This window comes from Coffea eugenioides, chromosome 1 (genome assembly GCF_003713205.1).
Source record: "Coffea eugenioides isolate CCC68of chromosome 1, Ceug_1.0, whole genome shotgun sequence".
NCBI classification, from domain to species: Eukaryota; Viridiplantae; Streptophyta; class Magnoliopsida; order Gentianales; family Rubiaceae; genus Coffea; species Coffea eugenioides.
The window spans coordinates 14,695,593-14,711,627 of NC_040035.1; the positions used below are offsets into that span (position 1 = coordinate 14,695,593).

At 37.5% G+C, this 16,035-nt stretch overlaps 1 protein-coding gene and 1 pseudogene across 1 annotated transcript; one reads left to right on the forward strand and one right to left on the reverse strand.

The window, feature by feature from the left end:
- The first annotated feature begins 5,097 nt into the window (after positions 1 to 5,097).
- Positions 5,098 to 10,623, forward strand: LOC113779423 (annotated as a pseudogene).
- Positions 10,624 to 11,082: 459 nt separating this feature from the next.
- On the reverse strand, positions 11,083 to 12,185 carry LOC113776429 (PRA1 family protein E-like). Its single transcript, XM_027321584.1, has one exon. It carries the CDS (start codon positions 12,085 to 12,087, stop codon positions 11,491 to 11,493), a length of 597 nt encoding a protein of 198 aa, XP_027177385.1. The 5' UTR covers positions 12,088 to 12,185; the 3' UTR covers positions 11,083 to 11,490.
- Positions 12,186 to 16,035: the final 3,850 nt, after the last annotated feature.

Genomic DNA, 16,035 nt, shown 5'->3' on the forward strand with positions numbered 1-16,035 from the left:
TAAACACAAAGGGCGTGCTGCCCAAATTTTCCCTCGAGGGCTAGGTTTCTATTTGAACTTGTATACTTTTGTTAGGCCAATACCATGACCGGTTTTCCATTTTAAACATGATTTTTCATCCTTGGGTTCAAACAACCCTCTTCTTACTTGAAAGTCATCTTTACACGTTTTACTCTTAATTAGTCGGGTTTCTTTGTTTCCTTAAATGTTTTGCTCGATAAACTATAATAATGTTCTCTTGTTCAACCTTAGGTTTCATTGGTGATTAAGGGTAATATCCGGAAGGATATTTTGCACGATATTTTGCATTTCTAGGTGAGTGTTCCTTATTTGATTCTATGGCTTGTGGTTATTATTTGCTAATGTGTTAAGTGCTTTTAATGATTTCCAAAACGAGCTTTCTAGGCGAGTTGTGTAACTGTATCGCACTCGACCTAAAATAACTGTTGCAAATTTTCAAGGATTTAAATAGGATTGAGAAAATGTTACTTGCGCATGAATGTAAAGCCTTTTGGGGCTAGAACTGGACCATTGGCCCTTAGTTACCGTCGTCTCGCAGCCAGAAGCGGACATCGGTCGGGACGATAGGGACTTGGGTGAACGATTTAGGTATACTCGAGTATATACCCTTAGGTTGGTGGAGACGGCCAAAACGTAAGCCGTGCAAGTCGCACGGCATGCAAATCGAAGCCGATGATGGACCATGATATCGAAAATTGACTTAGCGAATACCGACAAAGATTCAACATGCCCCATACTGTATCCACGAGGGTTATTATAGTTTGCCATAAAACCATCAGAAAAACAATATTGTGCAATTTCAAATACGATGGTATACGTCCAATAGAGGGCGACCAACTTCTCCGAGGAGCTGAAACGAGTGAACGTCAGAAAATCTCCTACAAGAAATTTAGAAACCAAGGAAATGTGGAGCTACCATATGTGAGCCGCTCGTATCCCCTTTTATGATGAATTGTGCACTAATATCGCTTTCACATGAGTAACCCATGTATTTCTCCGATAATAACCTAAGATACTTCCAGTGGTGTATCATGTGATTGGTATTATTCGAATCAATACATCTGATTTATGATGTTTCAGCGCAATATCCTCGGACTGTGCGGCCTATTAACCCACGCTCTGATTACCGGTATTATGTTGTTTGCCTACATGGACGAATGTGGCTGATGCTAGGGACAGAATTGTGTAGCTCGCAGAATCGCACTAGCCAATATCTATGTATTGTTTCCTTTTGCCTGGTTCCTTGCTATGACTCCTTCTGCCTAGTGCTTGCACGCGGTCCTAGCATCAGTATGAAGAGTTGAGAACACCCACTTGATATATTTGAATGCTCTGTATATTTGTTATTTGCAACTATCACATATGACCTCATACTATAGCACCTCTTAAGATCCGGCATTCTTATATACTCATTACATTGCTCTGCTAATTCGGTATATTCACTATTAAATTCGAGACCTGTACGGAAGATGCACGTACGGCGTGCCTGGAGCAGCGACGGTCCCGCTGAGCCCTCTGGTACGTCCTTCTCAGTGGGACCACGATTGAGGTGAGTCATGTCATCAAGTCGCCGTGCATTATGAGCCTGCTCTCGTTCTACCTATTTCTCATCTCTCCGGCCAGTCCCACCTAAGAGATATGATAAGTGAGTGATAGATGGAGCTATGAAGGGATATACTACATACAAATTGACTAAAGTACATTACCAGAACAATACCATACATCTACGCACATCACCTCGACCAGACAAGATGATCAAATACACAAGGCACACATTAATAAGACAATCATTATGCACAAATACACCAACATAACGTTCATGTAAATATAAATTCGACAAATAACAAAAAGAAAAGGCAGACATCTAAGTTACAGTGAATACACCCGACCAGTACCTTACACCGATTCACTTACTATTCCACACAACCATACCTCTTACTATAATTTCTAGCTAACCCCAGACTTCTGTTCCCAAAATACAATTCGATACCTAGATAGGCTACACGCCCAATTCCAACTCAGAGGTACCTCGGCAACCAAGAATCCGACAATAAACACAGTTAAAAACAAATCTCGGAGGCTGCCAGTCCCAAGGGAGATAAACTCAATCTACAAATCGAATATTCGCTACCCGACGTTAGACCCTATCTATGATCCTATTATGACGAGTTACCCGATATAACGCAGGGAAAATTTAAGGCCGTATAACTTTCACATTCATATTCCTTCAGGCCTATCACCCACCAATCAAGCTCACTACAGCAGAGATACGCCGAAAACACAAACCCACTAAAGACCACCAACACCTAACCCCCAAATAAACGGTGCTACCAAACAACAAATTATTAAAAAGAATTACTTCCAAAAAAGACAAAAATCAGGGGGGACCTCTACAGACATAGTGGTGCACAGGTTGCTAACTGATCCAAATTTTTTACCTGTAAAGTAGAAGCCGCATAAATTCAAACCAGAAATGAGTCTCAAGATAAAAGAACAAATTGTGAAACAACTCAATGCTAAGGTAATCATGGTGTCTCATTATCCCATCTGGCTATCAAATCCTGTGCCAGTGCCTAAGAAATCTGGTGAGGTACGAGTATATGTTGATTACAGAAATCTGAATAAGGCCAGTCCGAAAGACGATTTTCCTTTGCCAAATATTCATATTCTTTTGGACAATACTGTTGGACACGAAATTAAATCTTTTGGTGATTATTTTACTGGATATCATCAAATCTTAATGGTGGAAGAAGACAGAGAGAAAACCTCTTTTATCACCCCTTGGAGAACCTTTTGTTATCGAGTGATGCCTTTCGGGTTGAAGAATGCAGGTGCTACTTATCAGAGGATCATGACTACCCTGTTCCATGACATGATTCACAAAGAGATGGAGGTTTATGTGGATGATATCATAATTAAATCCAAGAAGGTCGAGAACCATTTGGTTGATTTAAAGAAACTGTTTGAAAAATTGAGAAAATATAAGTTGAAATTGAATCCTGCGAAATGTGCTTTTGGAGCCCCAACTGGCAAATTATTAGGTTTTATTGTCAGCAAAAAGGGTATAGAGATAGATCCTGCGAAAAGAAAAGCAATTCGAGATATTCCCATTCCAAAAAGTCAAAAAGATGTGAAGAGTTTTCTTGGAAAGATCAATTTCATTGGCCGATTCATTGCACAGTTAACTTCTACCTGTGAGTCTTTATTCAAACTGTTGAAAAAAAATGCGCCGATAGAGTGAAATGAAGATTGTCAGCAAGCTTTTGATAAGATCAAGAATTATTTGATAAATCCTCCGGTCTTAGTGCCACCTCAGCCAGGAAGGCCTCTGATTATGTATTTGTCTATTCTTGATGAGGCTGTTGGATGTGTTCTGGGATAGCATGATGAATCTGGGAGAAAGGAGCAAGCCGTCTACTATCTTAGCAAGAAATTTACAGCATATGAGGCCAACTATTCTTTTCTTGAGAGAAGTTATTGTACTTTCGCATAGGTAGTTCAGAAGTTAAGACATTATTTATTCGGTTATACCACGTACCTGATTTCGCGCTCTGATCCTCTAAAATATCTGTTGGAAAAGTCAATGCCCACGGGACGTATGGCTAAATGGCAAATGATCCTTTCTGAATTCGACATTGTCTTCACGACACAAAAGGCAGTCAAAGGTCAAGCCATAGCAGATCATTTGGTAAAAATTCAAGAGATGATGATTACCAGCCATTGCATACCTATTTTTCTGATAAAGAAATTCTGTTCTTTGGAGCAGTTGAGGACATGAGTGAGCAGTATCCTGAATGGAGGTTATTTTTTGACGGTGCGTCAAACTCTTTCGGAGTTGGAATTGGAGCAGTTTTAGTGTCGCCTGAAGGGAAACACTATCCTGCTACCGTCAAATTACGGTTTCCTTGTACCAACAACATGGTTGAGTATGAAACTTGTATTTTTGGATTAAAAATGGCATTGGACATAGAGATCAAGGACCTGATAACATTCAGTGATTCCGATTTACTTGTGCACCAGACGCTTAAACAGTGGGTAACTCGGAATTAAAAAATTATGTTGTATTATTGTAACTTGCTTAGTTTGGCCAGCAAATTCAGGAATTTGGAACTCAGACATATTCCCCGCACTCTAATGCCTTTATTGATACTTTAGCTACTCTGTCTTCGATGATCCAATATCCAGATGAGCTGGTGATTGAACCAATGCAGATTCAACTTCAGTATAGGTCAGTGCATTGTCTGGTTACGAAAAGGGTCACTGATGGTCGCTCTTAGTACAATGATATTAAGAAATTCATGAAAACGGGATCCTACCCTCCTGATACTGATTCTGTTGCAAAAAAATTTTTACGCAGAATGTCATCAAGATTCTTCTTAAATGGAGAAGTGCTATACAAGAAAACATTTGATTTGGACATTCTGAGATGCATCAATGAACAAGAAGTCGATTATATGATGAAGGAGTGCATAGTGGGATTTGTGGGCCGCACATGAATTGGCATCTACTGACTAAGAAGATCATGAGAACAGGATATTTTTGACTTACCATGGAGCATGACTGTGTAGATTTTGTTAGAAAGTGTGTTAAGTGTCAAATACATTAGGGGTGGCAATTCGGGTCCAAATCAGGTTGGCGGGTCGGGTTCGGGTCAACCCGTCAGAAAATCGACTCCCAAACAGTGTTTATGTATAAAGGAGGACCCAGATGATCTTCGACGAGGAGAGATTAATTAGCATCCCTATAACGCCATCCAAACCATCCCGATTACAATCTCACTCCCCATCTCTTCTCTCAATCCCTCTCTTTCTTTATGTAAATTTGTCCCGTTTTACCCAGATTCACGGTGCCTATATTCATTAGTATCTTCTTCTATATCTCCTTCTGAATATAATATATATATGTCATATATAAATATTCATTCTCACACAAACACGCACGCGCATGTTGTATAAACTTTGTGAGCATTGGATGTTGTTGTGGACCGTGAGGTGCTATTATTTGGGGATATTAATTATGGGTTGAATGCGTAGATGGAGGAGGAGATTGAACGTTAATTTTGGAGGTGATGCGATGCGGTGGCTCAAGTAGGCCTGGGGAGATAAATTGCATGCACCGATTCTGGTGAGCAGTAAATTTGGAGTAGTAGCAGTATACGGCGACCCGACTGACGACCGACGAGCGACGGGACCGGCTCGCTCCCAAGTCTAGATATCTATGTAGTAAAATTTGAGAGAGGGAGATAGAATAGAAAGATAAAACAAAGGGGATAAAAAGGGAGAGAGAAAAAGAGGGAGGAAGAGAAGGGATGTCGAATCAGGTGGTGAAAGTAAAGAGGGAGATGATTGCGGCATGCATGACATGCCCTCTTTTGCAATAAGCTCTTCCGCGATGCCACGACCATTTCCGAATGCCTTCATACGTGTAAGCTGCTGCTTTCCCTTTCCCGTTCCCGTTCCCTCCCCAGCCATTACTACTCATTACACACTGCTATCTGACTCCCTCTCTCCCTCTCTCTTTCACACACACGCACACACGCACGCATACATATTAGCAGTACTTATTATTCTTCTACTCCTCGTCTATGTTTTCTCCGCTCGGTTTTTAAGCGTTGGAGTTCTTTTTTTTAAAATTGGAGTCGCTTAAGTTGGGCTATATCTGATCTATCTGGGTTTGGATTGAAATCTGATTTTAACGACCTGGGTCATGCTAATTTCTCATCTTTACGTGGTAGATTGTTTGCTGTCTCTCCTTTTCGCCCATCCAGTGTCCAAACAAATATCGACTCCATTCGTTTGATTTGATTTTCCTTATTGAACGGTGATGCGCTTCTCTCTTTTGCCTGCAATTCCCTAAAATCTGTCTGTATCAACGTTGTTGGCAGTAACCTATATGATTGAACAATCGATGGTCCCTGTAGCAACAGGAAATAAATGCTTTAGGTGCCGTTTTCGCAGTTGGATCGACTAAGCCGGAGCTAGTTTGCTGAAATTGTCTCTTATCTCTCAACCCAAATTTCGGCTAGTTTTCCTGATTCTGTTTCAATTACAAACTAATTGATCAACCTGGCCTTTGTTTGGACTTGGTAATTCTAATAATTCTCCAGTCCTTCAATCGAATGTCATCATTGTTCCTTTCAGATCTTAGCATGCTGTCGAGTCTGATGTTTGCTGGGGCATATGTACTAGATTTTGCCTTTCACCTTTAGGTGGACTTTAGTTTCAAAAATTTCATTGGCAATTTTATGGATTTCAAATGCTTTCTTAATTTTCTTTCTTGCAAATTCTGTTCAGTTTGCAGGAAGTGTATTTATAAGAAGCTATCTGATGAGGAATTAGAATGCTGCCCAATTTGCAATATCGACTTAGGCTGTGTCCCATTGGAGAAGCTGAGGTGAGATACAAAATTGAATATCCTGCTCTCTCTCTCTCTGGTGTGCAGATATTACACGTATACATATTTTTGTCACGGATGCCTACGTGCTTGTGCGCATGTGTATGTTAAGCATATTTATGAGCTCTTTAGTGTCTTAGCATACAAGCTCCATGCCTCCAAATTGTTGTTTGCTGATGTTGGTCTTCAATAGGAAAAAGTAAAAAAAAAATTGATAATGGAAAGAAAATGTATGCAAGAAGCCATGTAATGAAATTATTCCAGAGTTCTATTATAAAACAAGTGTATGTATCTTAGTTTGATGAAATTACTTTTGCTTCCATGATACTTCAGTGACAGTTGGACTTCCCTATGGATATTTTATATGTTATAGTCTTTTTACGGACTTCCCTATCAGATGTGAATAACAAAATTGAGGATGATAGGTATGGTTAAGCTCCTGGATGGGAAGGTGATATTTGATATTCCATTTCTCTCTCTGTCTGTGCACACACACACACAGAGGCATGTGGACAGAGATGAGGTCATTTTATATGGGGTGTTGCTGATATGCACTTTGACTTTGATTTGACTAAATCATCATGTGCGTATATAGCTTTCGTAAGGGATGTGTCTGGCTTGGACATAAATTTGCATACTTTCATGCAACCCATCTGCCTGTGCTTACACTTAATCCACATGTAGTCAGTTTTACTACAATATTATTGCCTTGGTACTTTGAAATGTAAAGGACGAGAAAGATGTAAAAGAAAAGGTGTTTCTCACCACAAGTACTCATCAACCATGTGTTTGTCTCACGATTATGTGTTAGAGCTTGGTTTGTCTATCAGCCAGAAAGCAGTCATAAAGTTGGCTATCAGAAGAGCGACATTTTAAATTGACAAATTTGGGAAAACAGATATTTTTGTAAATAATATTGGATGTTGTTTGTCTCCTTTGCAGGCCCGATCACAATTTACAAGATGTGAGGGCAAAGATCTTCCCTTACAAGAGGAGGAAGGTGAAGGCACCAGAAATCCCACCTTCAGTCACTTTGCCAGTGAGAAGAAAGGAGAGATCACTCTCATCATTGGTGGTGAGCACTCCTAGGGTATCAGCACAAAGTGGTATGACTGGAAGAAGATCAAAATCTATTGCAAGAAAATCATTAAGAGGTTCCAGTTTTTCAATAGAGAAACCTGTCAAGAAGGAGGAAGATTCTGGTGAAGATCGTCCTGAGAGCTCCAGTTCACCTGAGACACTGAATAAATTTACGCAGAATATTAGGCAGGTAATGACAGATTTTTTTAAGCTTGATACTGTTTGCAAAAGTCAAATGCTTTGTTTACTCTATATTTTATTAAGGCATACATTACTCATGTCCAAAAAAGTTCTATTCTTATTGGAGTCACTCTGCAGAATTCTTCCAATGGCGACCCATCTAGCCATTCACTTTCTGATAAAGAAACAAAGAATGGTGCTGAAACATGGGAAGGGAAAGTTGATCTATGGAAACCTTTAAATTGTCTTGTGGAAGTTGCAAACAGGAGTAAGTCTTCAAAGTTCACTTCGCAGGGATCTGCTGCCAAATCAGAACCTCCCCATTCTGGTGAGAATGAAGGACATGCCCGCAAATCTAAAGGCAAAGAGCTTGGACAAAAATCAAAACTCCAAGATGAAAAAAACACTAATGAGTCTCCAGCATTGAATTCAGAAAGACCTAAAAAGTTGCGAAGAATTCGCCAAAAGAAGGCTCCTGCCTTTGCTGATTTCAATGTTACACCTCAAGCTGTGCTGGATGGTGTCAGTGCTAGATGTGAGAAGCGAATTAATCCAATATGGTTTTCACTTGTGGCAACCAAAGATCAGTGAGAATCTATAGAAGACTTAGAACTTTAGCTTTTGGATATTGCATATGATTAACTGGTTCATAAGCCATCCTAACTCTATAAAAAAACTTTTTCAGGGATGCAGATGCTTCTTTGCCCCAGATTTCTGCAAGTTACTTAAGAATAAAGTAAGTCGTTGTAACTTCATGTCATTCTGTTGGTTAATGTGATTATCGTTACTTAAAATCTGTTGCTTCTGAGTGTAATTTGTTATACCTTCAGAGATCAATTTTTGTAGTCATAAGGCTGTCTATCTGCTAGATGTAAGGTTAAGACTACATGTTTTATAGATCATCTGAGGGTCGCCTTGCAGTGGCTACAGTTTCCCTTCCTATTTCTTGTTCTTCCAATGCAAAGCATGTAGGAGAATTTGACTGTTAGATAATTACTCCCAGCATTGACTGCATTTTGATGGATTAGAATGGGGAAAAAAGGAGGAGTACACTTCTATGTAATTCTGCAATGTGGTTGAAAATAAAAAATCCATATGCAGCCGGAGGAACTAGTTGAAATAAAAATGCACTTTCAGTTTATGTCTTGCTGAACACGTGTGTATGTACTCGGTATCTGCTTTGGACGAGGTTATTTTGACTTGGAGTTTAGCTGAAGCTTTCTGGAAATGAAATCTGAACTGGTTCTGAAATCAAGAAATCCTGGTAAAGGTTTGTGTTCTCTTTAAAGGTCATGTGGTGGCAATTAGAGTTTCAAGTGGTCCATCTGGTCCTTATCTCTGTCAGATGGCGTGGTTATTTCATACCAGATGTGCATGGAGAACCCACTAAGCAAAACAAACTATTCAAACATTGAGAGAGAGAGAGAGAGAGAGAGAGAGAGAGAGAGAGAGAGAGAGCAAGTATCTAGGAAATGGCCAAAATGGAGGAAGTTTATGTGGTCAGGGTTTTGCTGCTACAGAATATGCGAATATCTTAAATATCCTGTAAATACTAAGCCTTCAGTTTCTGGTCTCCTTGTGTAACCCAAGTAATTTGCTATTGTGCAACACATTGTGTATATCAGTATGGTGCTTGCCTCGTATGATGAGCTGGAAGTTGATGTCAGAAGTTTGTCCATGATGGGGGGTGTCATGGTGCCAGGACCATCTTTATTGTCTCCTGAAAATCAAACTCGCAACTTTCTTGTGAATTGTTTAGATTAGAAATCATCAATGTTAAAGGATCTCTGTGTCCTCATTTGATCAAGCGAAACTCAATCAGGTCCATGGCTGTATCTTGGGATGTTACTTGGACATGCCAAACCATTGTGATGAACAGCCGAGTTAAAAGGCATTTACACTTCATTTATGAAGTTTTGAGCTCTTATAAATTTCTTTCCAGCAAATATCCTGTATCCTTTTCATATATTCTCTTCTTACGTGCTTTACTTCTTTGCAGGGATGGGAATATAACAGTTTCTTTTATTCAAAAGTACTTAATGAGGAAATTAGATCTTCCAACTGAAGATGAGGTGCGGAAATCATTCTTGGTCAATTAAGAATCTGTGACGACTGTTATTTATTTAGGGGATTACATGATGTCTCATGCAAGGAAAATTAGAGCAAGATCTTGTAATTTTGTTGTCATGTTTTTTATTCAAGGAATCCCTCACTTTCAGGAATTCATCTCAAGTAACATCAGAATTTTTTCCCTTCTTTATTTGTGACTCGTGAGATTTATTTCAGACTCCAGACATTGGATTCAAGTTTTATACTATCAATTCTTGTTTATGCTGATCTTTGAGTTGTCTATTTTGTAGGTTGAGATTAGGTGTATGGGTCAGTCATTGGTCCCAACACTGCCATTGAATGAACTAGTAGACTTCTGGCTCCAAAACACAACATCAGAGAGAGTACCAGCGATAATTGGGTCATCAGCTAAAGATTTTGTGATGGTATTGGCCTATGGTCGTAAGATACCCACCGCCTAATCCTATTCTCGCATTTTCATAATATATATGTTATTAGATATTAAAGGTAGAAGTCAGATTTCCTTGCGGATGAGCAGAAGTTGTTGCAGAGGCATGTTGCAGTTATATTACTAAGAACCCCAGCACTCTATGAGAAGTAGCTCATAAGCAGATAAATCAACATTCCTTCCTCAAATGGGCTGAAATTATCTTCGGCCGTGCGTCCCTGTGGCATGTCATGATTAATAGGATAACAGGTTGGGCTGGAGCTGCAGTTGAGATGTCTGGCTGTTAAACGGTTTGTTAATAGTTTATCATGTTTGAATTTTGACAGTGCTCCGAATGTTTTTGTTTTTCCTTGTTACCCAATTTCTTTGGTCGCTCCTTTGTATGTGTACCTTTAAATACAATGCAATTGTTTCAGTTTCAGAGACGTATATATTCTTGTGCAAAACTTAGTAGTGCTTTTGATGTTGGGACATTTATGTCCCGCAACGAAGAATCAGAATTCATTTTGCCCTTCCTTAAAACATGGAGTAGTAGTCAGGGACTTGGGGATCTGATTCTTCAGTTTTCGTACTCGTCTGAGCTGCAAATAAAATCATTCCTGTGCAAAACGTAATGCTTTTGACGGGACCCGAATGGAAGGATCAGAACTCATTTTGCCCTAAAAAGTGGTGCTGTAGTCAGCGGCTGAGGATCTGATTCTTCATTTTCGAACTTGTTTGATTCATCGGGGTGGTTTTCTTCATGTTTCGGGCCGACGGATTTCTAGCTTAAACGGGAAAACACTTGTCACTCGTTTGCAAAATTTTAAATCCCAGTTAGATATTTATCAGAAAGCGTGTACAGATAGATTTTATAAGCAATTGGAAAAAGACGAAAGATACATCCCGAAGAACTAAAATGAGCCATTTCCTTTGCTTCTGTAGATTTCCCGAAGAAGAAAACCAGCAACTAAAACACGATTACACAATATACCTGTGTGCCATTTTATACTTTGAAGACCCTATTAATGGAAGAAATAATATAGCTTCTCAAAATTGATAGCCTCGTAGCTTCCTAATAATTCTGGGAACACAAGAAATCAGAATCACAACTACACGACTAAAACGCAGATAAAAACCTCCAAAATATATATATATAGATAGTAGAAAAATTAACCAGTCTATCAACCCTATGTAAAAATTCTTAGCTGACAACATCTAACAGACGAGATGGATATCAATACGTACTGCTGGGGACGAAAGATCAATTTCCCCAGCAGAACATAATAGGAGGATCTAATACTATTAGAGACCCCTAATCAAAATGGATTAGTATACCCACCGGCATCCCTGGAAGGTGGAGCAGTACTGCGAACCACAGATATCAAACCCCCCTCCGCAGCTTCATCTTCATCCAGAAACAGATCTTCCGTAGCCCTAAATGCCGCATGCAATAGCACAACAGCTACCCCAATCAAGATAGACACCAACACGTTCAACCAAACCCGAGTCAACACCAAGCACACCACCGTAACTATTCCAAGCGCCGCCAAGACGAACCTATCGTCGACCATACGATTCAGTACCAGAATCGGCTCGTCCCGGCTAAAGTAGAGAAACCACCACGCTACGAACAGGATCACATACACTATGAGCGAAATCGGGTGCCACAGCAGGCTCACAAACAGTATGAATAAGATTATCATGGAATAATTCACGCGGAAGTAGTTGAGGTTGCGTCTCAGCCCAGATGTGAGCACGCTGAGTGGATACGGGCGAGAGTAGGAGGATGGATGGGATAGCAGCTCTCGCCATGGCCGTCGAGTGGCGAAGAATGATAGGCTGCCGGATTTTGCGCGAGTGAACATGCCGGCGCCGGAGGACGTCGAGGGCAAGGAATCGTAGCCCGCCGGCATCTCAGACACTCCGAATCCTCCGTATAGCTAGATAGGAACTAGTAGAACAACAAAGGGGATGGAGCGAAAGGGGAGGGAAATGGAATTTGATCCCGGGTCCGGACCTCATGAGGTAACTGTGGTTGTGGATTGTGAGACTTTTGTCTGCGGTATAAGCCCGAGACAAATCGGCCTGTGAAGTGGAGGGTACAGGAACTGAATTTCCTTGAGGCACAACATCTCATGGGTCAGTGTGTGCTAAAATGGTATTCAGTAATTGGGCTAAAGCCCAGCCAAAATACCTAGTCTTATATCCGTCCCATATTTTACTATCTACTAGTATAAATACCCGTGCTACGCACAGTAGATTACATTTTTGAGAAAAATTACAATCTATAGAGGAATTTAAAAATACTAAAATGTTATAATCACGGGCACATGAAAGTATATTTAAAAAAATGAAACTTTGTAACAATAATTCAATATATGATAAAAACATCTCCATTATTTATAAACTATCACTTTGATGAAGGTTGGATCCTGAAAAAAAAATAGAAATCTATATCATAAATTGAGCGACATAAGGGTCCAATTAAATATAATTGAATATTTAATTTGATAAATAAATGAAATACTTACAAACATTTTGCCTTCGATTTGATAATCTTCTACGAAGGCGTGAACATTCTTCACACCAATCAATTCTGAGTACGAACGCCAGTATGGGGTTTATTAATTCTGTTATATTTTGTGATTCGTACATAAAGAAGATGCTCGATTTTGCATGAATTAATTGTTTGGCGAACAAGTGCATCTCCTTGTTCCTGACTAATTAAAAGCATACATTAATTCAAAATATCTTTTGTTTAGACATGTTTTAAATAATAGTGATTAAAAAATATAACATATAAATAGATGGATAATCCTGTTGTGTGTTAAATCTCTAAGAAATAAGTATCACAACGAAACATAATCTGTGCAGCCTTCTAAGACAAAGATATAGGTTACCACTGAAATTTCTAATTCTTATGTTAACAATTGTACTGTTATAGAAGAAATTGTGGCTGTATGATGTAAAAAATTAAAACATTTAAAATCTCCAAAATATATGAAAATATTACCTGACAATAGTGTCCGACTAATGCATGTACAATGGATTACACACCAATTTTACAAAAAAATGAGATTGGACATGTTGTTCCACAATTTTGCATAACCATGGAACATATGTCTATGTTGATACTTTAAGTAAGCCATATCGAATATTAATCTAAAACAATCAAGAATTGTTAGATTACAATTATTAATCGACTAACTACATTAGAACTGTGTTCATTACTTAATAAATTGAGAGAATTGTACGTAGTTATAACTGCACATTCGAGTATTCAAGTATTCTCTTAGCATGATATCAATAATACGTGGGATATATAAAACTGCCATGACCGCACAACGTTCACTATTCTGAGCACATTACATTCTCAAACCTGCAAATGTTTTCAAATTAATTCGCAAGATATGAAATTATTATTAATAATTTTAATATTTTGTATATTGTAAAATTCCACTGTGTAGGTATTGAGCAAAATCCAAGTAGTAATTGACATACAATTTGCTTGCTCGAATAGTATAAAGTGACAGTCCTGCACAATGTGCTATATTTATTGATAAACTATAAAAATAAAATAAAATAAAGTGAAAATAAATTGAATTACCTTTATGGGAATCAGTAGTGGCATGACGACCATTTGACACGCGTGGGCTAATAAGGATACCAACAGCAAGTGGAAAGAGATCTTGCTCAATCTTATCATGGAATTGGATTGGAAGAGATTTAATTGTAGTGGGAAGATGTGTCAGGAGAGTTAGTTGGAATTAACTTCTTGTTTAAGGAAAACGTGAGGGTATAATGTACCCATGATATTTTTTACGAAATAAATTAAACGTAAAATGCTATAAAAATAGAGTTGAGAGTGGGAAGGATTGTGAAGGCTTGTTGCTAAAAATCCCCTCTCAAATTTATATAAACTAGTATAAATACCCGTGCTACGCACAGTATATTATATTTTTGAAAAAAATTACAATCTATGGAGGAATTTAAAAATAGTAAAATATTATAATCACGGGTACATGAAAGTATATTTTAAAAAATGAAACTTTGTAACAATAGTTCAATATATGATAAAACATCTCCATTATTTATAAACTATCACTTTGATGAATGTTGGATCCTGAAAAAAATAGAAGTCTATATCATAAATTGAGCGACATAAGGGTCCAATTAAATATAATTGAATATTTAATTTGATAAGTAAATGAAATACTTACAAACATTTTGCCTTTGATTTGATAATCTTCTACAAAGGTGTGAACATTCTTCACACCAATCACCTCTAAGTACGAACGCCAGTATTGGCGGTTTAATTAATTCTGTTGATTTTTGTGAAGTTTGTACTATAAATGAGAATGCACGATTTTTGCATGAATTAATGTGTTAGTCGAATAATGCACCTCTATTTTCCTAACAATTAAAAGCATACATAATTTAAAATTATATTTTGTTTTAGACAGTTTGTAAATAATATTATATAAAAATATATACATATAAATAATGTATACCTTTGTTTTTAAATTTCTAAGATAAGAAGCATTACAACGAAACATGAATCGTGCATGCTTGTCTTGAAGAGTGAGGTATAGGTTACCACTAGAATCTCTAACTTCTATGTTAATATTATTGTATCTGTTAAAAAGAAATTGTGATGTATCATGCAAAAAATTATATTAAAATTCAAAATATATGAAAATAATTACCTAACAATAATGTCGACTACATCATTACAATGGATACACACCATTTTTGCAAAATGAGATTGACATGGTTATCCACAATTTTTGCATAACTCATGGAACATATTATCTATGTTGATACTTTGAATGTAAGCAAGTATCCGAAAATATTTAACCTATAACCATCCAAAGAATGTATAAATTACAATTATTAATTCGAAACTACATGTAGATACTTGTTCATTACTTAATTAATTTAGAGGAATTGTACCGTAGGTAGAACTGCATGTTCGGATATCGATATTCTCTTAGCATTTGATATCAACAATGCTTGGGACATTGTAAAATTGCATGACCGCAACCACGTCACTAATTTCTGAGCACATTTATCATTCTCAAACCTGCACATTTTTCAAATACATATTCGTAAGGGTATGAAATATTATTAATAATTTAATATTTTGGTATTTGTAAAACTTACCAACTATGTAGGTATTGAGCTAAATCCAAGTAGTAATTGACATACAATTTGCTTGCTCGAATAGTATAAAGTGATGGTCCTGCACAATGTGCATATTATTGATAAACTATAAAAATTAAATAAAATAAAGTGAAAATAAATTGAATTACCTTTATAATTTCTCACACAAATACCATAGGCTAGCAAAACATTGTTTTTTGTAACAGTTTGAGGCAAGTGTTCACTATCATCAGTTGCAAATTTATCACATAAAGTCAACCGAACTACTGTCAAACTTCATTTAGAGAATTTTGGTAAGTATAAATCAAAATTTGCAGAATATAAAATATTTTAAAGATATTGAATCTATTAACTAACCTTTTGTCAAGTAAAAGTATGTCACACTTAGTTTTATCATTGATAGATGTTTGATAGTGTTGAACCAACAGATACAACTAAACCAATTACATCGGCAAAAGATCAAAAAGTATAAGTAATACCAGTTCAAATATACAACTTAAATATAAGTATGGTTAATTAAGAATGAAATACCTATCAATTGCAAATCATTGTCCATGTGTTGTTCTGTATCTCTTAGTTTGACCAGATTAAACTTGAAACGGGGTATGGTTCCACAATCATCTAAAATATTCACTATATTCGTATCGTTTCCAAATGATAATTGGTACTGATGTGGTGCAAGCCGATATTTAAAATCT

Coding starts and splice junctions, on each gene's coding strand:
- LOC113776429 (XM_027321584.1), bottom strand. CDS start 12,087: ATGCCGGCGGGCTACGATTCCTTGCCCTCGACGTCCTCCGGCGCCGGC.